The sequence below is a fragment of the Manacus candei genome, unplaced genomic scaffold (assembly GCF_025592945.1).
Source record: "Manacus candei isolate 608988 ecotype Guabito, Panama unplaced genomic scaffold, ASM2559294v1 h1tg000024l, whole genome shotgun sequence".
Taxonomy (NCBI): Eukaryota; Metazoa; Chordata; class Aves; order Passeriformes; family Pipridae; genus Manacus; species Manacus candei.
Genome location: NW_026138072.1, coordinates 2,205,165 through 2,229,555, shown reverse-complemented (window position 1 = coordinate 2,229,555; position 24,391 = coordinate 2,205,165). Strand labels below are relative to the sequence as shown.

General features: G+C 44.2%; 1 protein-coding gene across 1 annotated transcript in view; it reads left to right on the top strand.

The window, feature by feature from the left end:
* Window positions 1–24,391, top strand: part of DMRT1 (doublesex and mab-3 related transcription factor 1) — a 67,675-nt gene that overhangs the window by 16,012 nt on the left and 27,272 nt on the right. The window contains exons 3-4 of the mRNA XM_051788470.1: window positions 9,640–9,923; window positions 19,512–19,674. Coding sequence (XP_051644430.1) covers window positions 9,640–9,923; window positions 19,512–19,674 — 447 coding nt within the window. The remainder of the gene's footprint in view (window positions 1–9,639; window positions 9,924–19,511; window positions 19,675–24,391) is intronic.

Here is a 24,391-nt window from a genome sequence, read left to right as displayed (position 1 = left end):
TGTTGGCTGAAATCACAGTCCATCTGCCTCATCTGGCAAGGGTTTTTTTGGGACACCCAGGCAGCCCTAGTTGTCAGGGACCTGTTAGGTCTGCAATGACTGGTTATTTTGTCTTGGGCGTGGTGGGAGGAGGTGATAAGCATGGTAGGAGTTAGCAGGTGATAACACATAACCATGATAAAGCAGTGGGGTAGATGGGAAGGAATTGGTAGATTCCAAGGAAGAGGCCAGGAGACTGCAAGAGGCTCAGAATTGGTAGATCACATGCTTTTTGTTTGTTTGGTTTGTTGGTTACTTTGTTTACTTTGGTTTGGGTGGAATTTTTTGTTACTTTATTTGATTTTGGTTTGTTTTTCTAATGTCTTTCTGCTTTGAGAAGAAAGGTGTACATCTGCTGAGAATCTATGTTCCCTGTTTAAGGGTTGGAGAGGTACTGTGGTGTCAATAAACTTGTTTTGGCTATGCTTTTTATACTCTTAACCTGGAGACACAGCTGCTTTTTAGCCCACGTCTGATATAGCTGATACCTGACATTTTACCACAGCTGGGTATCCAGTGCTGTTTGGGAAGGTATTCCAAACAAGAAGGAAAAAGAACCACTGAATTTGGCCTTTGAGCTCAAGATGGGGCCATAACATTGGCAATTGGGGGAGGGAGGAAAAGACATAGTTTTCTCAAAAGCTTTTTAGTCAAAACAACTGAGAGTGTTGCAGATGTGGCTTTCCGTAGGTGAATGAGAGTAGGACAACCCTGTACATCTCAGAAACTAGGTTTCAGGACATGTACAAGCTCGAACTCCCCTCCTGGTCTGTGGGCCCTGCTTTTCACCTGCGTTTACTGTCTTATTGTGGTCACTGAGTGGTCTCCACCTCACTGCTGCCTGAGAGGCAGCACAGAGTGATGGGCCAGAGCGCTGCAAACTGTGGAGAAATACAGGAAAGGGTTTTATCTTCACAGCAGTGACTCAGGTAGCCATCTCTTAGGATCTGAATTCAGGGTTGCTTTCAGGAATCCAGGGTCTCTGTGTTTTCAGTCTTTTAGGCAGAAGTGCTCTTAGTGCTTTTAAGAAGAAGGCTTTCATTGGCAGATCTGAAAGGCATGATTCTGCATACCTTGTGTTACAGCAATTCTCATACTTTAGTTCGGAGTAAATACTTGATCCTTGACATTTCCTTTGATTTGTCATGATGGCAGAAAAGTATCTCAAATTTTCTGATTCTTGGGAAGTTTATTAACCACAGAGTTCAAAGGCACCAAATTGTGTTTTTTACTGTAATTTGTTGAGTTGTGATTTCTTAAGTATCCCTTTGCAAATAGTGATGTGAGCTGAGAGTTTTATGCATATTTTCACCTAAAAGAGAGATTTTAAGATACAACACCCTCTGGAGTATATTGATAAATGGAGGACTAAGGGGAAGACAAAAGTCAGGATACAGGGCATTAGCTATCCTGATTTCTTGACAGCCCTCGTTCTCTGAAGCCTTTGATTTCAGTGCCGTAGGAAGAAGAGGGAATAGAAATATGAAGTGGACTTGTAGTGCAGTGAAGCTGTTAGCTAAAACAGTACTGGAATGCAGGTCAGTGTCTGGTCCTTTGCTGGGAGGTTTTAGAACAGTGGAGAGACAAAACCCTGGTGCTTCACACATTCACATCAGTATCCTTAAAGGACAAACCCTGTGAATGGCATCTTGGACCAAATTTGTTTCTTAGGAACCTATACTGCATTGACAGAAGCTGTAAATGGGAGATGGGGTGGTTTGTGCTCTGCTTGCTGAAAGGAGGAGTAAGTGGGCTTCTATGTGAAAGACTGGGGATGGGCAGAGTTACAAAGGTTGAAAAGAAGCCAAAATAGTTCAGTCAGACTCTGTGGAGGGAGAGGAGAAAGAGAAAAGGTGGCATAGGAGAAGAGAGCCTCTGGGATCTTCTCCAGAACTTGATGGTCAGGCTTAGCTGCTTATTGCTGTCATGTTCCTCAACTCTTATTTAGAGTCCTCAGCCTCTTCCCATTCTCTTTTACTGAAGAGATTTCCTTTCCTCTGATTTTAGCTAAAGCAGTGAGATGGAATAGGGAAGGTGTTCATGTGTACTGTTCTGTATGGGATCACTCTGCAAGGTACAAATAATAAATTACACACTAGGTGCTTAGACAATTTACTGCCAGCTTTTGTATATGCTGTGACAAGTGCTCAAAAGGTCAAAAAAGCTTACTTAACAAATTTGATAAGATAATGCAGTGAGCCGTAACAGCATAAAATCCTGGGGGCCATAGACGAGAATAGAAGAAATAATTATGCATGGTAATGGGTAATTACAGATAATGGCCTTTTTTGGGGGTGGCAGAAAATACACAACCCCACAGCCTTGCCTGAAATGAACATTGTCTAGCACATTAACTTTATAGCAAGCTAAAAGTTCAGTGCTGGAACCAAAGATAATCCTCAACTTCTGATGGGAAGAGAACAGAAGTATTCGTCTCAAAGGCAGAGCAAGTGTGTGGGTTTTGTTCCTTGGGAGGCAGAGTGTCTCAGCAGAAAGTAAGTAATGGTGCCAGCTTTTTTTGACATCTGAAATAGCTCTGTCATGATTGTCTGGTGGGAGAAACATATTGTACCAGAGTTTCTGATTATGATGTTAGGGAGTGATTTCATACTGGCCTTGTTCAAGGCTACTGTCCGACCTCAAAGCCAGCTATGAATTGAACTAAACTAATGCTTTGCAAGACTTAATACTACTAAACCAGATAATAGGAGTGCATCAGCGCTTTATGAGCAAGGAGAAATTGTCAGGTATGAATCCAGGATTCTTTTGAGGTATGAAGACAAGTGTTTCCTGACTGAATAAATAGTTTTTGGTGTTTTAGTGGCATAGCTTGCAGGAAAATATCAGAACTGTACTGATGAAAACAGCCACTCTGAACTGAAAACTACAGGAAATGTAAAACTTACCAGTAGCTGAACTCTGCTCACTGGGCAATGGATGTGCCTACTTGCTCCATGAGTAAATGTGTTACTTGAGTAGTCACAGTTCTGCATTTTCAACAGCAGGTCTATGTACACGAGGAATCTCTGTAGGCATAGAGGAAATAAAAACTGTTAACCATAGGTTTAATACATGGGTGGGCAGTGAAATTATCTTCATTGCCACAAAGCATATACAAATCCCTTTTCTGAAATGCACAAGCAGATGAAGATTAATCAGGTGTAATGGCCGCATGACTGAATTGAACCATGCCAGTGCCTGCTCCCAGGCATTGAAATGTGACTGTACTATCCAGATTTATAAGACAGTTCCTGGTGTGCTCTGTCCTGAACTGACTAATAATCTCCCCTAGATTCCTGTGTGGTACAGTAACCATTCCCAGTTGGCACTTTGGTGCTACCACCTTGTTTTATTATGCTGAGAAAGTTTAGTCATAGGGACCCTGTGTCATTTGACCTCAGTATCAGAGACTTACCCAGACATACTTAAATTACTGGGTTTGGTGTATAATAAGATGTAAAACTGGCTCTTAACAGTACCAGTAGGAATAGGAAGTGCTCTGTGCTCAGCCTTCAGACTTCAATGTTGGTATTTCTCACTAAGCGTCTTTTAAAACACAATTGCATCTGTGAGAAAAAGGTGATGATAGAAATTCTTGTGAATTCCCTGGAATTTCTCCTTTCTCCTCCCAGATGATCTATATACTGGCTTCTGCGTTGACTTTGCCATGCATATCTGCAATTCGTGTAAATCGCCATAGCTTTATTGAAGTAAATGGTCTGAGACTGGTTTACATTAGCTGAGGACTGGACCACTGTTTTTCACCGTGCTCTGCTAAGTGAAGGCAGAAGCCCATCATAGGTTACTGAATGTAAAAGACCTGTATGTGTAACTGACCCCTAGTACTCACCTTCTTTAAAAGAAAATACCAGCCACCCTGAAATGAATTACTGGTTAACTACTATTAATATGCCATAGAGCTGGAGAGTCATCTACAACACTGCAAGATCAATAACAGTATTTATTGTTCATTATATTGATCTTCTATGAAAGAGTGGGCCATATTTCACACTGTGTACATAGTGCAAAAAAAGTAGCATCGGTTCTCTACAGGAATTAGTAAAGACATAGAGAAGAGCTTAGAGATTCAAGGACACAACTGCCTGAAGGGGTACTTCTGTCTCACTGCAAGAGTGTTGCTTACAGATGGAGAGCCTCTGATGACCCTACACTGTAGATTTGATGTTCCAAAAACTGAGCAATAATTTTAACAACTTTTTTTGATTCTAATTTCTGTACCTTCTTGTATGGGCTCAGTTCCATATTTTTGCCTATTCACAATTTGCACAATACTCAAATCTGTGTGTAGTAGCAGAGGAAAGGCACAGGAGCCCTTCCCAGTTTTTCCATGTAGAGGGTGAAGGCAGTCAAGGCATGAGCCCAGTACCTGTAGCAGCCCTCATGTTTTAAAGGGCAGGTGGAGGGGCAGAATGAGAGCCTGACAGTGCAACAGGGGTTGTATTCCTGAGAGCTTAATGCCTCCCAAAAGTTGCTCCCTTTGGAGCAATGAACCTCAGGGCTGCCCCTCATGTATAGGTGTTGTAGTGCAGCAAGCTGTATGGCAGGGAGGACCCCCTCCTTGGCAGCAGAACAATTCAGCTGTGTTGAATTACATTTGGAAGAAAAAAACCCCAACCTGCTAAAAGCTGCTTTCTTAACCTTGGTATTCTCATCTGGCTGGCAGAAAACACAGCCACAGGCTGACAGCGTGCCTTGAGGAGGACACTTTGCTCATTGAGCTGCTGGAATTGAAGCTGTAGGAAGGTTCAGCCCGTAGGTGGGAGTCTAGCATTACAGGTACAGGCCAAGGACCAACCAGAGAAGCTCCAACTAGGTAAAGTTTAGATACAGCCATTGGTTCCTATAGATCTGTCCTATTCTGCAGACAGTGGTTGTGCCTGAAGATGCTGCAGCCTAGAAGCAGTGTGCTGGAGAAGAACTGGCATGGACAGGGAAAAAAATCCCCATGGCATACCATAAACCTGAAATTTTCTCTAGGCACATCTCTTAGTGCTTTGTTTTTTCCCTAGGACAGTTCAGCAGGATTCTCTGGCCTTTAGTTCTGGTCCCTTTGGCACTAAGCACTGCTTTGAAGGTACCACATGTAGGTGCTGGCTGATGTGACCTGCTTTTCTTCTGAACTTTCATTACTCAAAAAAAGTCAAGGGCTTTCCCCATTAATAGCAAAATTCTTTCCCCTTAATGTCTATACAGTTGTATATGTTCTATATGTATTGTATATGTATGATCTATACATTAGTAGTGGGAGACGACTAGTAGTAGTAGGAGAATCTGCCAGGCTGGATGAGGTAAGAGCATAGAGCTGGAATGCAGGCCTGCCCTTGAGCTGTTGCATTCCACAGTTGTTTAAGACCTGCAAGACCTTGGCTCTCCAGATGCATCCTTCTCTTTGTCTGGATGCTTAAAGTCTGTAAAGAGTTTAGGGTAACCCTTGAAGTGGTTTGACCTTGGCTGACCTGACTTCTGCTCAGGTGAGGATGGCACAAAGTCATGTCTTTCATGAATTGTCTCCCTTTCATGAAGTGTCTCCTTTCTCCCAGGTGAAGCACCGAATCTGCTCCAGATGCTGCTGGAGAAGAAAAAGCAGATACTGGTCCCAAAGCATGACATCAGAGAAAATCTAACCTCCTAAATTTGGGAGGAAAGTGTAAGCTGAAATACTTTGCCGTTTTCTCCTGCCCTTTGTCAGATCTTACCAGTCCTTCCATCTTCAGGAACATGATGTGTCTTGGGATTTAGGGAAATGGCTGTCTTTCCCGAGCTGTCACGGGAGCCCCAGTTCATTATGAAGTTAGATGTCTCTGTCCCTTCATTTGAACTTTCCCATGGCTCCTATTTTTATTACTAATCTCCTGGGGCACATCCCTATGGCGTGGCCCTGCAGCTCAGAGATGTTACAAAGACCACGGATTCCATTCTCTGTTTATAAGAGAAAAATGCCCCATACTGCTGATGCTTGTGGATTTATGTGTATGACTGCATGGGTGGCTGAATGAGCCAGCTCCATAGACTGACTCTGTAGAAAGCAGCTGATTGTAGTGTAAAGATTACTAGAGAGTGGAGGAACAGCAGAAGGAAAGTAGAAGATCCTTCTGGTGAGTTTGTAACAGCCCTGAGCACTGACCCACTGGTGGCTGTTGTGCAGCTACATAAGGGAAAAATGGGTCAACCCTTCTGCACCTCTACTGCCAAATGATGGTAGCCCAAACCACAGATAGAAGGGAGAGAGAGAAAAGGAGGCGCAAAAAGCATTTTATTTTGAATCCTTAATGCAGCAGAAAACTGCCACTGCTGCTCTTCAGCAAGGAACTATCAACCACTAGAACATCAAAGGGGCATCAGGAATGCAAACTCACCAATGGATAGTTACGGACAGATCTCTAGTCTAGCCTAGCCCATCTTGTCCCAGGTTAGGAAGTGTAGTGCCTGAGACCCTTCCAAAAGTTGCAGCAAAACTGACTACTTCCTGCCCTTCTTCCTTTTAACTGCTGACACCTAGGGTGGCTCACCTTTCCTGTGTATCACAAAATCAGAATCACAGAAACATTTAGGTTGGAAAAGACCTCTAAGATCATCAAGTCCAACCCTTGACCAATCACCACATTGTCAACTCAGCCATAGCACTGAGTGCCACACCGAGGGTGGTGACTCCACTGCCTCTTTTGGCAGCCTATTCCAATGCTTAACAACCCTTTTGGTAAAGAAGTTCTTCTTGATGTCTAACCTGAACCTCCCCTGGAACACCTTGAAGCCATTTCCTTTTGTCCTGTCACTAGTTGCCTGGAAGAAGAGGCTGACTCCCACCTTGCTACAACTTCCTTTCAGGTAGTTGCAGAGAGTGATAAGGTCATTCATGAGCCCCCTTTTGTCCAGGCTAAACAACTCCAGCTCCCTCAGCTGCCCCTCACAGGACTTACTTTCTAGAGCCTTCACCAGCTCCATTGTCCTTTTCTGGACATGCTTCAGCACCTCAGTGCTTTTCTTGGAGTGAGTGGCCCAGAACTGGGCACAGTACTCAAGGTACAGCCTCACCAGTGCTGAGTACGGGGGCACAGTCACTTCCCTGGTCCTGCTGGCCACACTATTCCTGATACAGGCATTGGCCTCCTTGGCCATCTGGGCACACTGCTGGATCATGTTCAGCCGCCACTTAATCAGCACCCCCAGGTCCTTTTCCACCAGGCAGCTTTCCAGCCACTTTGCCCCCTGCCTGTAGCACTGCCTGGGGTTGTTGTGACCCAAGTGCAGGACCTGTTATTTGGCCTTGTTGAACCTCACACCACTGGCCTTGGCCCATTGATCCAGCCCACCCAGATCCCTCTGCAGAGCGCAGATCAACACTCCCACCTGACTTAATGTTGTCCGTGAACTTACTGAGGGTAACCTTGATCCAATCATCCAGATCATGTAGGTGTAAAGAGGCCACATCTTCCTGGTCCTGGTATTGTTAATGGAAAGTATTAGCACTTCTAATGATGCACTGCAAATGGAAAGGCACTGCAGAGGGTTTTAGACGAAATTGCATATTTGTGCAGCATAGCATAGCCCTGTCAGGAGTTCTGGAGACGGCTACCTTGTGTGTCTCTGTTACATGTGAAATCTGTATCCAGCAGGGAATGTGTTGGAGGATTTTGCTTTTGGCTTCTGTTCTACAGTGTGAAACACAGAACAAATGGAATATAGCTTTATTCGAGAGCTAAGTTTGAGGAAGGGAGTTAGGCTTGTGCTGTGATTTATCAGAGTTGTTGACTTTTCAGTGCCAGTGGTCTAAGTTCTGGTTTTATCAAAGACATGGACAAAAGGACTTGAAGAGCCCTGCCCAGAAGCAGAATGGTAGCAATAAAAAACCCATAAAAATATGAAAGTGTAAAAAGTGTGAAGGGTCTTTTGTGGCATTGCAGACAGCTCTTGTTCTGTATACGAATTTGAGAAGTACTTTAAATAAACAAAGCCAGCTGGCCTGGTTCTGTGAAGCAGAAAAATCAGATGCAGGAGGCATAAAACACTCTCTTTGCTAATAAATGTGTATAGTTCATTCATGTCAATAAAATGTCAGCAAGAACTGAATGGGAGCACTGTATAATTTAGTGACCTGGAAGGAGATGATCCATAATCGCACAAAGCTTTCATTATAGCTGAAGAAGCAAAACAGAGTTGCATTGTAAATGGCAATAGTTGGTAAAACTGATCATTGGATCTAGTATGCAGCTAATAAACCGTGCAGTAAAAGTTGTTACCATGACTGAGAGGCTGGTAAGTGCCACCATATTCATTTCACAGGTAAGTAACCGAAATGCAGATACACCAAGAGAAAGATGCAAAACAAAGTAGGCCTGCCTGAATTGTCTCCTAGGGCTGTTATTTCATTTCAACGTGCCTGTTGTCCATACTGCTTGTCTCCATACTGATAGCCCTTGAGAGCTCTTCACTATGCTTTAAGCCACATCCTTTCCTCATCCACAATACAGTTAGACAACATCATGGGAAGAGCAGAGGACCTTATAGAGGACTGGTGCAGGGCAGGGCTGCAGGGATATAAACAAGAATCAGAGCTACAGGCATGGTGGGATTTATTTGTTTAACTTTTTCCCTTGTTTAATATGTAAATGTATATTCACCACATGGTTACTCTTTCTAAGGTTGTGGCAGTTTTTTGCTGTCAGGCTCAGCCATGTAGCTGATGTAACATGTCCGAAAGAGCTTGGCTGCGAAACAGTACCAACAAGCACCTTCCTTTTTTATGCTTGCAAATATTGCAAGGCACTGGTTGACAGTGTAGTGAGGAAATCATGGCTTAGAACATCCCCTGAGAAGCACTCCCATCTTAGGGAATGACAGGAGAGGCAAACCATGCCTGTGGAGAGAGCAGCCAGCTGCTAGACCCTCGTCTGGAGGCACAGTAGAGTGTGCAGCAAGTCACAAGCAGTACCCTTCTCCTCCTTCTCTTTTGCTAATGGTGTGCGATTTTGTTTGTAGGTAAACACGAGCTAAATTTGGGTATGGAGGCCGGGCAAGGATTGAGGGCCTCACTGCTCCCAGGTGGCATATGGGTTTCTGAAATAACTTGGTTGATCATACAGTGTTTTCCCTACTGCAGCTTCTCTTGGCTTTGTGGCTGTTGGCCTTTCTTTGAGGCATGTTCAGGAAGTGTCCTCTCAGCTTCAGGGCACTAACTGGAGAGGGGTCATTCTGTTGCTAAGGGCTTTCTATTTCCAGGGAGTTAAAAGGGACTTGGCACTTGGACATGTTAAAAATAATAGGAGACTGTAAAGTTAGGTGATGTAAATCATTATCCCATCAACTGGTGCTGATTGAGGATTCAGAGCTTTGTCTTAACTTGCAGTTGGTTTTATCTGCTGTTTTGCACTCCGTGGTGTGCGTCTTGGGATTTGAGTGGTTATCAGTCCACTTGAGTTTCCACCAAACATCCAGTCATGTTTTGCCTTCAGCTCCCTCCTCTTCCTGTTTACTGCTCTCTGTCCAGCCTGTAGGAGAAGCAGTAGCTCATCAGAAGATGAAAGGTAATCGTCTTCATGGAGCCTCCCGTTTTCATAATGCTTGTTTTTTTTTCTTTTCCAGAGGGGCGGATGCTCATTCAGGACATCCCTTTCATCCCCAGCAGAGGGCACTTGGAGAGCACGTCTGAGTTGGTTGTGGACTCCACCTACTACAGCAGTTTTTACCAGCCATCCCTGTATCCTTGCTATAACAACCTGTACAACTACTCCCAGTACCAAATGGCAGTGGCCAATGAGCCTTCCTCAAGTGAGACAGGGGGTACGATTGTAGGGCCAACCATGAAAAACAGCCTTCGAAGCCTCCCAGCAACATACATGCCAAGCCAGTCAGGAAAACAGTGGCAGGTATGATGTTATAGAGATGTTACATGGAAGAGTGAGGGGGACAGTAAGCTGTTTCTTGGGCATGACTCTGACCTCTGCAGTGCTGGTTTCATGCCAGTGTAGAACCAGAACTAGATTCTAGGGTGGGATTAGGACTAATTTTAGGAAAATTAGCCTAAATGGGTAGTTACAACACAGCACATGACATAGGTGGGCAGTGACAATAGTATAGGTAGATTGCCACAAGCACAAAGGACACTCATTTTATCTTTGGAGTTATGTCATAGTAGATTATGGACTGTTTTACAGGAAGAGAGTCCAACTGAATTGTCCAACATAACATCCTGGGAGCTTCAGGTGTCATTTCTGGGAGACTTTGCTCTTCAGAAATGTGTTCTTTTCCATCTTTCACATCCGAGGCAAAGCAGGAGACCATGCTGTTGGTGCAGCGGGTTGATGGCTGTCAGTTGAATGTGGCAAGACATTACTGATTATGTGTTCTGGCAGTGACAGCTCTAGAGCTTGTGATTTTTACTTGGGTAGCGCAAGTTACAGGCAGTGCCTGAGAGGTTCAGAGCTCTGTGTACTTCATTAAACTTCTTAAAGCTAACCAGGCCCTCTCACTCTAGGACTTGATAACTGTAACCTCCAATTCAATACTGGTCAGAAACTGGAAAAAGAGGCAATTTATCAGTGTTGAGGATTCTTGGCAAAGTAAGTGGAGCCATATCAATGACTCTGAGACTGTTTGGGTTTGGACTGCAGTGGTGCTTTTCTGACTGAGATTAAATTGGTGAGGCTATACCCTCTGAGTCTGGATATGCCTTGTCCTTGTTTAAGGACAGGATAGGGCAGACCTCTTCTGTAGAGCATCGAGAGAGGGCAGGCTGCTTCTGCAAAGGCTGTGTTGTGAAACCACTCAACAATGAAAGATGAAATGTCCACCAAAACCTCCTTTTGTAAAGGAACAAATGGGTCATCCCTTTTGCTGTTCAGAGAGTTTCTCTAGCAATTCTGGCACAGGGACCAACTCTGAAAGGGCATTTTAACTTCTTATACCAAGGAGCTGAAACTAACACCAGGGTGGTTATGATTACTATAACATTTGGTACTATTCCACGTCCCTTTTTTTTTGCCACGAGGACAGCTGTATGGGATAAAGAGCTGTCTCTCTCCCTTCTGCTGGGTAAGCCCACATCAGGAGAGCTTTCTTTTCTCAGGGCATTGATAGACTTCACCACAGTCTCCTTCAAATACATGTAGGTATACCTTTTCAGTTCATGGCATCCTCTCTAGCTGATGAATTTGTTCACCAGACCGGGGGAGAGAGCAAGCTATAGGATTTTGTGCATGGTAATGAGGTGAGGTGCTACTGCTTTTTTAAGTTTTTCATTGTGGTTGATTGGGTTAACCTGGTATATCACAGAGTATTTCAGATAGAAGTTTACTTCTCAAGCTTCTGCAGTACCTAGCTTGCTGATACTTGGAGACACCATCACAACACCAATGAAGGGCAGCAACATTTGCCTTATGAAAATAATGTTCTTGCTGGCTGCTAGTCCCACACTTCACCTAGCGCACAGTGTTAGAGGAAGAGTTACATGAGGGTATGCTAAATCATGTTAAACCTTGAAATGAAGACGTGATGTCCTCATGTTTTTGTCATTTGTATAAGAAGTCTTGGCTTAAAGAGTCCGTGTCTCACTTGTGAGTTGCCTGTTTCTTGTGGGACCTTTGACACCTCTTAAAGAAATAAAAACAATAGAATGGTTGCCATTAATTTTTCTCTTGGGGCCCTGCAGAATCTCTAACTGATTTCTGCTTAAGTGTCTCTCAAATTAGTGAGATACTGAAGAAGTAAGTAAGGAAAAAAGATATAGTTGTTGTCAAAAAGGACTGTTTTCTTTCCACCAGCAGGCTCAAAGCTCTAGATGTCCTTTACCTCCTTGTGGGATGTATGCCTTGATTCCATTCACCTCCATGTAAATTTAATCTACCTCACCTGAGATTTTAATTTCTCCAGACCAAGCCTTTTGGGATCCCTCAGTGCTGTTTTAGTGAGATGTCTGTGCAGAGACTAAAGGTGGTGATTTCTGCCTGTGGAAGTGATGTCTCCCCAGCTTCTAAACGGCCTAAAACCAGGACCCACCTCTCCTGTGCAGTGGGGCAGAGCACAGTTCAAGGTCATTGTTACATACGTTACAAGCTGTTTCTCAGACACTGGTCTGCAAGTAGGATTGTTATTGCTGGAATAGTTATGAATCTTAGGGTTTGCATACTCTTATGACAGCATAACATTGCACAAACAATCATAAAAAGTTTTAGTGAGAGCTAGGCTAAAAAATGTTTGATGGCAGTGGGTGCAGTGATGCCAAGGTTGTAAAACACTGTGTGGCTCTGAAGATGGTTTGTTGTAAGGGGAACAAGCACTCAGCTGTTCACGTTGCACGTGGTTCAACATCGATTTTGCACATGAGGGTTACAAGCAAGAGAAGATCACAGAAATGGAGAAGGATGAATAAGGAATTATTTTTTCTGTCATGCACAGTAAGGATTTACAGGAGAGTTTCAGTCAAAGCATGATCCTTAAAAAGAAATCAGACCTTGCTTACAGTTTCAGGAGGTTTTGTTGGCCAACCTATTCATAGCTGTTACCTACACAGGGATTTTTGCTGGACTGCCTGTACTGAGTGGGCTTATTTTTTACATGCACAGGCTTTCTCAAGCAGTCTCCAGTAAGAGTGAGTCTTCTTACCTGACTGGTATTTTATAGCTTTGACCAAAGTTTTTGATTTTTATTTCTTGACCAAAAATCATAGCTGGGCAATGCCTGCTGTAGGGCAGTGCTGTAGGGCAGCTTGCTAAGGTGTGAGCTCACAGGAAGGTTTCTTTGTTGGTTAGAAGCCACTGATGTGCTCACTGGCAGGTATCCTAGTTTAAGCTGTGTAGACAAGACACTTGGGTTTTCCAAACTCACTTGGTGAAGACTTACTCATCCTGGAATAACTGTAACCACCTAGGGAGAGTAGCATACTTAAAGTAAGATAACTTCTGGATGCAGATAAAGCCTTGAGCAGCCCAGCTGTCTGCTGTTTCAGAATTTAGGGAGCAAGGGAGAATAGCCAGGGAGGAAACGTGTGAGTGTGTGTGGGATGAGATGAGGATTAATGCATCATTGAGCCTTGGCAAATAAACTGAATCACTGAATCTTTAATGTAGATTAATGTCAGATTTCATTAGTCTTTGTTCTTTGTAGAGGCTTGTATGCTTGACTGGATTCATAGAGGTGCAAATATTTTATATATTTCTGTGTAGGTTTTGTTCATTTATATACACGGATACCAGAAGCTGTATCCATAAGATTTGATAAGAATAATGAAGATTTTTGTTTTGGTCGAGACCTTTTCCATCATTTATATTCTGCTGCTTCTGCCAGCTCTAAGGCAGATAATCAGATATGTCTGGTGTTGCACCTGAGGAAAAGACAAGCTTAGGTTGGTGAGGAAACGTAGCAGATCTGATGGTTACTGTACATCTCCTTTGACTTCAATTCTGCGTGAGCATCTGGACTCTCCCTTGAAAGTCTCGCAGTTGTTCATTACAACAGGAATTTGTGTTGATTAAATGCAATTAACAGTAAAATGAGTTCTCTGACATTAGTACTGCAAGTCAGAGTGTGGTGGGGTACTTGAAAGTTGGTACTTCTGAAACTGGTTTCACTGTAACTGCTTAGGGACAGCAGTTGGAAATGATGAGGTGACTGCAGTCTTTTCTACCACAACAAAAGTAAAACTTGGATGGACATGCCCGAATCTAATCAGATTTGATTTCCTAAGCTGGCAACGAAACTGCTGGTGTGTGACCCACAGCATAAGGATCATCTGGACTCATTGTAAGTCAGCATCATCCCCAAAACATGTTAAAATGTCTGGTTCTTACAAATAGGCCATTAAAAATCAGCAAGATGCAGAATGTGGTCCCACACTGTTTCTTTGTTACTCTGGTAACTCCAGGGATCCTGCTTCAGAAAAAGGTTAAGGCTGGTGTGAAAATTTTGGACAAATTTCAGAATTTCATGTAATTTCTTCCCCCCCCCCCCTTTTTTTTTTATTTTTAATGCAGCTTGGCAAACCAGTATTCTCCCTTCCAGAACCTCAACTTTTTTGTTCTTTCTTTATACTGGTTTAGTGCTAAAACCTAAAATAAATACTGGTGAGAGTCAGACTGAGAAATTTTAACTCATGTTCTGATGTGGGAATTACATTTAAAATTTGGAAGTGAAATATTTAGCATTGCTGAGGTAGGAAACTGTTTGGTAAGGATTTCTTAGAAGTACCAAACTTAACAAACTGTCCTTTAGTAAATCCAGAAAAGTGTTGCTGTGATAGGACAGCCAGCAGTTTGAAAAATAGCTACTTGCTAATAAAAAAGGATGGATCTTTTCAACTTCTATAACCTGCTGTTAGTTTATAGCCTAGTTTTTCTTCAAAAAGCCTGTCCTTCTGTACAGAAATGTGCAGTCTAACTCTCCAAAAGTCAGTGTAAAATGTGTGCATGTGTGTGTAAATATATACACATTGTGCAAGTCACCCAAGACAATCCAAATTTTATGTGTAAGCAGTGTATTATATACTGTATTCATAACATACCCTTCACACTACAGATTTATGCTAAAAGTATCCTAATGTTTCTGACAGCTCATGTGTGACATGAATGCAATCCGTATTTCTTGGAGGAGCTAATCTAAGCGGTTTATTTTCCGATACCGCTGATAGAGCTATATCTCTAGGTGTCACTGCAGTTGAGATTCTGATGGTAACATATTGTTTATGGGTCACTGCCTTTGTCTAAAAGAATAGGTTGGAACAGAATAGCAAAGGTTAATTAAGTTTGTCTATCAAGGAGGGACAGATATAGATGTCTTTTGTATTTTCTGTGCTAGAATCAAAGTAAATCCAGGCGGGGTATCATAGACTCATTTTTCCCTTGTGCTGGACAATATGCTTAGCTGGTTTTAGGAATGAAACAAAGCCACCTTGGGCAGCATGAGTGAAATAGTAGTTGTGAGGGGTTAGCACATGGGCAGCAGCAGTGCAAGGTGGGAGAGTAGCAGCAACCCTGGTTTACACCTGCACAGACTGAGGCAGGGAAGTGTTAAATAACTTGCCACAGTCATACACCCACAGGTGACAGAGTGGAGCTTCCTGATGTCTGGATTTCCATTCCATTGCCTAGTGGATGCCATCTTGCCCATGCCAAAATCTGACCCGTGAATCCTGTTGTTTGCAAGAAACAACACATAAATGAAATTTTATGCACCTTAAAGTTGGCTTTAAGATCAAGGCAGAAGGAAGAGGCTGTGTTAAAACTTCTAACAGTTTCTCTGGTCTTTCAATAATTACTGGTTTTTGTTTAGGACAGCTGTTGGTGAGTCATGGGTGAGACAGAAGGATGGAAATCCTGTGTAAAGGGATTTGGCCAGGATCATGTGGCACTCCAGTGGCAGAGCTGAAGGATTGCACTTTGATCTCCTCTGTTGCTTTGAAATTTTTGCAGCCCTTGTTACCCAGGATAGCATCCACGACCTTCTCTTGCTTGTTGTCCTTCTTGGAAATAGTCAGGATCAACTGCAGAATGTGGAGATGCTGCTAAAATAACACTGACTTGCTCTCAAGGAGATTGTGTCTGGCAGCTTCTGCAAATAAAAGAATTACCCATGTTTTGCCTAAATGAATCATCTGGGAAGGGCAGGACCATTTTCTAGTCTCCCAGGAAAACTGAGTCACCACTTGAGCCTACTTTGACTCTTTTCTGTCTCTCATCTGGCCTCCTCCTCTCTTCATTTGTTTCTCCGTGAAGATGATGTGTAGAGGTTATGCAGATGCTGCCAGGAGCTTGGAAAGAGAAGCCAGGCTGTACATGCTTTTCCACCAGCTGTTGAGAAAGCTTTTTTGCAGGATTGGTCTGATGTGAGAGCATTTTACTTAGGTTTCTCTGAGTTTTGCTGTGTATTCTGTCACTGTTGGACACAGCTGTAGGGCTGCACTGACTGTTTTGCTCAGTGATGAACAAGTCTTGTTTCCAACTTTTTCTGTGGGCAAACTGTAGCTGCCTCTCAGTTCCTCATATTGACTTTACAAGCACAGGGAAAGAAGGCACTGTATGCATGGTCTTTTAATCGGGCCATATTTATTTGTTTATGAATTTTAAGCATCCCACCGTTGCTTGCAGTATATCTTTTAAAACGCTACTGAGTGTGTGCTGTATAATACAATTTAGAGGAACCTGCAAATGTTGAACAGGCCAAATGTGCTGCTCCAGTGATGTGTGTCTCCCACTGAAGTCAGTGAGGTACTTGGTGAATCCTGCAGCTGGGGCAGGGCACAAGCAGTGTGTGACTGCAAGGGGAGCAACTTAGGAGCTCAACTTGCTCTCTGCAAAGAGCATTGCATGCCCTTCCCTTCCACAGCACTTGCCTACCTAAAATATACCTTGTTCTTACAGCACATAACCTGTGGTGATACAAATGAGAGTGATTTGTGGGACTGTCCCAACCCATACTTGGCTTTGCTGTGGGGCTGGAAGGGGCAGGGAAGGCAGAAGGAGACACCAGAAGGCCAGGCATTCTCCCCCTGTGATCCCTGCATGACCCCAGCGTTCCCCCTGGACAGGACCCAGGGCAGGATCCCAAACCTGGTACCTGACTGCAGCTCTTGGAAGGCTGAACTGGCCCTCGTTGGAAATAATCTGAGTATTCCGGGGCCTCCTCAGGGCTGTTTTTATCTCCTTTTTTGGCCCCCAAAAACATACAGGGCTACAGAGCTGCAGGAATTAATGCAGAGCTGCAGGAATTAATACAGAGGAAACGTCCCTTCTCATGAGGTAGTGGTCTCCTACTCCTTTGTAATGCAGCGCTAAGGTCAAGAATTTTTACAACTGCTTGTTTTTTTATTGTTACTGTAAAATAGGATTGCTAAGCACTATAAAAAGGAAACCTTATGGTTCAGTTTTACTGTGGTGTGTATTCTAAACAGTTTAATAGAACAAAGCCAAAAGCTTTTAGATTTTCTTCAGCGATTAATAAACAGCATATTCTTCACAGAGCCAAGCCTGTGGCTGTTGGTCGAACTGTGGTTCATAGACTTGGTGTGGGTAATAAGATTATAAAACATGTCTCTTGCTAGCCAGCTACCACACACTAATAATAATAGTAGTAGTAATTCATTGCATCTAGACGCTTTAGGTGAGTTGTTTCTTAAAGAAATGGAGAAAAACTCTAAAAAGAGCTTTGAAAGGAGGCGAGTCACTGCACCCACTGTACAGGGAAGGGAAACGTGCATGATCGGTTTGGTGTCAGGGAATGATCCTTCCATTTAGTTACAACTGAAGTAATTTTGTCTGCTGCAGGCAACCTTTTCTCAGTTGTACGTGTGCAGACATGCCCTTGAACAAGTGAGAGGTGGAGACATAAGGTCTGTGGGTGCTGTACACAGCCCTGCCCACAAAGGGAAGGAAGACAGTATGTGCAATACAGCAGGCAGAGAGGAGTTTGCTAGCTTTTTTTCTCCAGTACTTCTAGAGCTTTTGAGCTTTGCAGATGTGCAGGTTCAAAATGCCCTTTGGACTGTGCTTTTGGGCAGTTTGTGTTGCTAATTCATAATTTCAGGGCAAAGGCGGCCTGAGTTTTGTTGAGGGTATCTGTTTCTGAAGTTTCTGAAGCGTGCCTTTTGTTGGAAGAGGAGAGGGGATATCAGTGGTTCAAGTTCAGGTTTCCTCAAGATGATGTGTTAAATTTTTTAAGAGCAATTTACTGTTTATTATGGATGAAACTTCAGTGCATGTTGAACTTCTTCTGCATGCAGAGGTAAAAAAATAAAAATCTTAAGCATTGCTTTTATTTGTAATAGAAGAACTTTAACTTTCACAAAATAAAAAAGTCCTGCTGATTCCTCAGTACATGTGTAAGTATGTGCAACTGTGCTGCTGTCAGAAGACAGGCAGAGGTGCACTTTGCTTCTTGTGAACAGCCACCATTCTCTCTCTATCTTTCTCTCTCTTTTCCTCCCTGTTTCTCTCTCTTTCCCTCCCTCTCTCTCTCTCTATTTCTCTCTGTCTCTCAGTACTTAAACTCACTGCAAACCTCCCTCCACACGGAAAGCTGGCTGTTGCCCTCTGCCTCAGAGAGCACTAGCAGCATTTTTGTGACTTGAGCCATTTCCAGCTAGGCATATGAAAATTAATATGGAATTATTAAGGGGATCCCTGGAAAACAAGAGATAACTCCATTCTGGGAGGTGCTGGTGGCTCCTACTGCCAGGACCAGCCCCCGGAGGTCTGCTGGCATGGAGCAGCCATCTGGGACAGCAGGCTCACACCCTGCCTCTGCTGCTCCCTGTCTGAGCGTTGCAGCCTGGGAAGAGCTGAGGAGCAGGGCTCCAGGTGCACCTGGCTAGGACCTGAAGTAGCCATAGTGAGCAGGTAGAGCTCCTCCAGCCGAGGTGAGAGGTGGCTGAAGAGGCTTGACAAGCATGTCTGCTTGCAAAGACATTGTGTAATGGCGTAGCTGGACGTGCATTATTATTGACACTGATACCGTTACACCTGGTACAAAACTGCGATATTTTGTCTCTGCCAGGAAGCTTTCTATCTTATAATTATTCACTGCCCAGCATACTTACGGAGACCTTTACTGTTGAAAATGTTAACCTTATGAAGTCTTTGGCTGCATTTTTTGGAGTACCAAGGCCATGTTGCATTGTAGGGCTTTGCAACAAATAGTACTAGTTGGTAGTTTTTCCATAAAACACAAAAAAGCATTACTGTTCTTGATCAGTTTGGATGATGTCAGGGCATTGGAATAAGATAAACTTTGATTTGTGAGTGTTACCAATTTGCTGCGGTCTACAGGAGGGAGAAGGGGTTGTCTGGTGGACATGGCAGACCTGCTGGCTGGTGCCCATCTGTGGCTCCACTATTGTCTTCCCATGTAGTCTATCCACAGATTGCTTTCTCTGGGTAACTCAGGAAAATATTTTTCCCATCTCCCAGTGTTGTAACAAAAATAGTGTGTTTGTCTGCGTGTGTCACTGCTCAGATGCCATGGAGCATGTCCTGCGTGAGACAGTCAGCAGGACTGTCCTCCGTAGCCACCCTTTGGGTCTCTGGCAGAACAGTTACCACCAGGCTGAGATGGGTTAGTCTCTGGAGAGGTGTAGGACCTGGATGGACACTTCACCTCTGACACTGGCCAGGTGCATGCAGTTGAAGGGGTCTGGAACACTTGTTGTCTGTGCTGTAAGCAGGGGACCTGCTTGTGGTGAAGGGTACATGCTTGTGTGCAGCTTCATCTGTGGTAATGTTAAACAGTCATGGGTGTGCTGCTGATGATAGGTCACATCCCATACCATGCCAGCTCCCCTGTAGCTGATCGGTGTGGGCACACTGTGGATGCACCAAAGCAAAAACCCAAGGCCAGCACGTCAGGATTTTACTTACCATCCACCCACTGTGACCTCCTTCAAAGCCACGTGCTTGTGTGTCAGTGGGGTGCGCCTGTGCTGCTGGGGCTTGGCTTTCACAGGCTGCTGTTGTATTTCTCTCTCTCAACAGGTGAAGGGCATGGAGAGACACCACACTGTCAGCTCCCAGTACCGCATGTGTTCCTACTACCCACCTGCTTCCTACTTGGGACAGGGGGTTGGCGCTCCCATGTGCCTTCCCCAAATCCTGACCTCTGAGGACATCCCCTCCTCCTCGGAGTCAAAAGCAAGAGGTAAGTGCACCCACAGGGGCACCTGTGAGACCCCAGGTTTGAGGTACAAGCTCATTGTAGGGGTTTTACTTCAAAAATGTACAAGGCTCCAAAAGTCTACTCACTGGATCTATTAGAAGGAGTCTTCAGTTCATTTAAGGCCCTTAGAGAGCGCGTGGGAGAAGACACTGCACACGTTTCTCAGGAGGTCGAATGACACACTTTTACGGGCAAACTTTAGAAAATAAGGAAATTTGGCAATCCTTTAAAGGGCAACATTCAACAAAAAGAAGCATTCCACAAAGCATTGACTTAGCACATGCTAAGCCATATAACTTAGCAAAATCCAACCCATCCAGCTGTAAGTTGCCCAAATACCAATAAAGGAGATGAAGAGAAGAAGAAGTAAAGAAAGAGAGAGAAAGAAAGGAGAGAATTATAGCTAGCACCCCAGATCCAGTGTAGATCCAACTACCAAGAGTCCAGAAGATGTCAGGGCCATGACCATGCAATGGCCAGATGGTGTTGGTTCTCTCTGCTCTGGCCCACTGTGGCCACCCCCCCCAGGTGGGGCATCCAGTGTACCAGCCAGTGTGGGGCTGGGTTAAGGGCTCTAGGCTGTGGTGTGGGGGAGTGCTCCGGTGTGCCAATGACTGACAGCTGCTCTGAGGCTGCCCAAGAAGGCCCGAGGGGCTGGGGTGTAGAACAGGGAATCACCTCACCTTCATGAAATTCAACCTGTCCCTTCCCTCACAGAGATACACTTGAACTGGTCTGAGCCAATAATAAATACAATTATCCAATGCCTCAGAAAGCCTGGAACTGGCTTGCCTTGGGCAGGCACCCAGGAAATGCAAGTTGGTTCTGGGAAGGAATCTAAGCATCAGAAAGTAGGCATTTAAAAGACAGTGACTGTTTCTGGAAGGCCTGTATTGTGGTGGCTAAGTAAGGCTGTTAGTGTACAGTAGTGCAGGCTTATACTTCAGAAGTCTTGTGGTTCAGCAGTCCAGTTAGTTGCACGTTTGCACCTGTGTATGTCTCTTAAGTTGTACATAGACTCACTTGAGGTGCTGTCTTTGGTGTTTACCACCTTGCTTTCTCACAGGAGCAAATAATTATCTTCGCCCCAGCTACAGAATTACCTTTCTTCTCTTCTTGGAAATACTATCTGTGATTTTTTGCAGAGATCTTCCACTGAGCCTTTGCTGTCCTTTTCTATCTGAACCACATGTGAGAACTATTTCTGCATCTCAGCCAGATAACAAAGCCATTTGTAGACTTGCTTCTATTTTTTTTCAAACTTAATCACACTGCATTAGTTAATTTAAAACTACTGCAGATAAATCTTTCTTTCCATATTGTGTTTCAGGTTCTCCTAAGGATTGTTATAATCTGCAGGAATTTCCAGGAAAGTGCTGATGAATTTACCCTGTGGTTTTGACAGTGTTTCTCTCGCTTCCTTGTTCCCTTACTCCAGTAGCAGGCAGAGCGTATACATAGGTGTTAACATGTCTCTGCTGGAGTAAACTAGCTTAGTCAGGCTCACTTCAGCCTCCAGTACAGTCAGCTGTGGAGATTCCCATGTCACCTCAGAAACAGAGATGGATTCTACCCCTGCATCTTGATGGCATCAGGGTACATTGTGTGCTGATGTCCAACAAAAGCCTTATACTCCTGTGGGTGTGATGTACCAGGCCATCAGCTCCACACAGTCCAATAGATCCAACTGTCACTTTCCTCTACCTGGCTGGAGGCAAAGCTCTTTTAGTTCTGGTCATAGTACTTGTTGCTCACTTCTTGTAAATATGACTGAGAAGTCCCTTCAAGAGGATCAGAAGTAACATCAGCCCTTTTATTCTGTTAGAGGACTTGCCCACTGGAAACTGGAGCAGCATTTATCCTTGAAGAACTTCCTGCAGTGGTTGTTCTTCCTCTCAACTCATGTACCCATCTCTAGGACAGAGGTGGGTTTTCCATCTCTAGGACAGAGGTGGGTTTTCCATCCCACTTCCTCATGTCCTGTCCTTGGTCATGCAGATAAAAACACAGGTTACCTCGTGGTGTGTACCCACTCTCTCAAATGGGGGTTGCTTGCTCCCAATAGCAGAAACTCTGGTCCATACTGGTGGGGCATGGGATATTTCCTCTCTAGTTTGTACAAATCTTTCAAATCTGTCCACAGTCTTGGACAGTCTTTCCACAGCCGAGGTGCAGGTTGATGGGGAGGAGAAAAGATCTCCATATGGCCAGAGCTGGATAGTCACTGGAGCACTGTTTGTTCTTCTTTCATTGATGTCACTGCCAGTGATGTCAATGAGTTGGCATACGATGATGGCACGCTCCGTACAAACTTCCACCACGTGGATTGTGGACAGTGGACCTCATCTGGATTTACAGGGGACTGCTCGTTATTTGAATCCATATAGATTACCTCCAGCACAGCTGATTCTCTCAGGTACTGGATACCTTTCTTCATGGTCTTCCACCTGCTTGGGTGCACTATTAGACCATTATTGAGAGAATACCTTCCCTCCTGCTTGACAGGAGCCAGCTCCAGAGGCTGAGAGACTCTTGTCCTCTTCCCAATCCCCTTGTCAATGCCAACATGCAAGGACAGGGATCCCAGTTTCTTGGCTTCACTACCATCTAGTGTCATATTGTGGGCTGCAATATCCCAGCATTGGGGCAGCCAGGTCACCAGGGCCTCACCTGACTGGCAACTGAAATCTTTTTGCATATCTTGCAGCTCACCCAGGGATAGGGAGCTGGTGATTATCTTTAGCCCTGCCTCTTCCTCCTGTTACAAGGGCCCTGCTTCTTACCTTGGACTTCTTATTCTGTATAGGAGCAACTGCTACTGGCATAAGTTGTTCCTCTGGCTCAGCAGCAGTTTGAGTATACACGGTACCTGTTGGTCTGCTTTCCTCCTCCTCCCCCTGTGGGTGCTGTCTAGTGACTACAAATAGTAGCCAGGGCCCAGCAAACTGGAATACATTACTCCTCTCTGGAGTTGCCCCAGCATTTCCTTGCAAATATTCTGTCACTTTAAGAGTCCTGTTGTTGTTCAGGGGTGAACTTCCAGACCATTGGAACAGAGAATTTCCCCCCAGACTGGCCTATTTTCTCCCACATTCCATGCCACTCATGACTTATTGACTCTTGGGGCAGATCTCTGAATGACCTTCGTAGAAATCTCTTTCTTGACTCTAAACATGGTGTAGACTGCACTGAGGAGAGCTGGCAGACCGAGCAACAAAACCATGCTTTCCTTAGCATCCAGAGGAAATTAAAAATTCTCAAAAGCTGTTATAACAGGACTGAAGGAGGAAAAGGGGTGAAAGGCTGGCGAAAATCATCCTCCCCTCTTCCCCCAACACGCTGGGTACCACTGTTAATGAGTTGCCAGAAGTGGCACCCAAGGCCAGGGTAGGAGAGAGGCATTGAATACAATCCCAAATAACCCTCATTGCCCTTGGTGTTACCACACCAAAACGGATATCACACAGTACATCAACAGAGCAATCCTGATTCCTCTCCCTGCTCTGAAAAAGATCTCTACAAGAAACACATAGGAGAATATATACAGGGTTATCACACCCACATGAACAGACAGAACAACATTGTGACCAATGGCTCTGTACCTAATACACAAATGCCTAGATGAAATTTGTTTCCATCCTGCTCTGGGCAGATCTGTTGTTATCTCAGCCCTTCATGCCCCATGCTGGGTGACAGTTAAGGCTGCTCTGGTATTCTCCACTTCAGTACTCCTGGCAAAACTACAGCTGCTGCTTCCCCTCCTGCACCCCTCCAATTGGAGGCAGAAAAGGCAAAAATCATGGGTTGAGATAAGAACAGTGAACAATGAGATAAGAAAATAGTAACAGCAACAATACTAATAACAAAAGTTCTCAAGAGAGAGTGATTTACATGCAAAATGGAACAATGAAAAACAATGGCAGACAGACCCTACGCCTGCCACACTTTCCCCCTATCACAAAGGAACATCCTTTCTCCTTGGAAGTATGTCCCTCTGCTCCGTCCCCCAACAATGATGTCAGAGGGTATTGAATAACATTAGGGTCTTGGCCACACCCGCTCCTGCTTACCTGGGCAATCAGGACAATAAGCTTTTCACAGTTCGTTTGTCTGTAGCAATTGGTGGATTTGGCAGTTTAATTTTGTATGGTCTGCAGGAAGTATTTCTTTTCTTCATACCTGCCAAGTTTTTGGGTTTTTTCACAGTCACACCGTTGGACACGTCATCCGTCTTCGTTTGCTTCTCTGCTGCTCTTCTACATTTAAACTAGTCTTCTGCTCTTTCTATCTGGGGGAAGGATGTATCTTGTGTAGGTTCCGTAATTACTTTCAGTCATGGTCTTTCTGGGGCTGAAGTCTTAGTGTCTGTTTTGTTTGTGTTGTGAAAAATACGGTGGTTGTGTCATGACAGGACCTTAAGGATTCAAATGAGATTTTGGAAGGTGAAGTGTGTGTGAAGTCAAACCTGTGGCTTGAGTAAGTCAGCACTGAGCCCTTGACTTCAGTAACTCCAGAATTACTTATGCTGAGAAGGTGGCTGTTCTTTCGTAGTGGCTGTTTTCTGAAAGTTTTCCAGCTAACTGTGACATATCAGATAGATGAAGAAACAACACATAGTGTGATGAAACCTTAGGTTTTTCCTCCTTCTCCAGTAGGTTTAAATGGCTTAGAGAAATCAGTGATCCTTGGTTCATTTTCC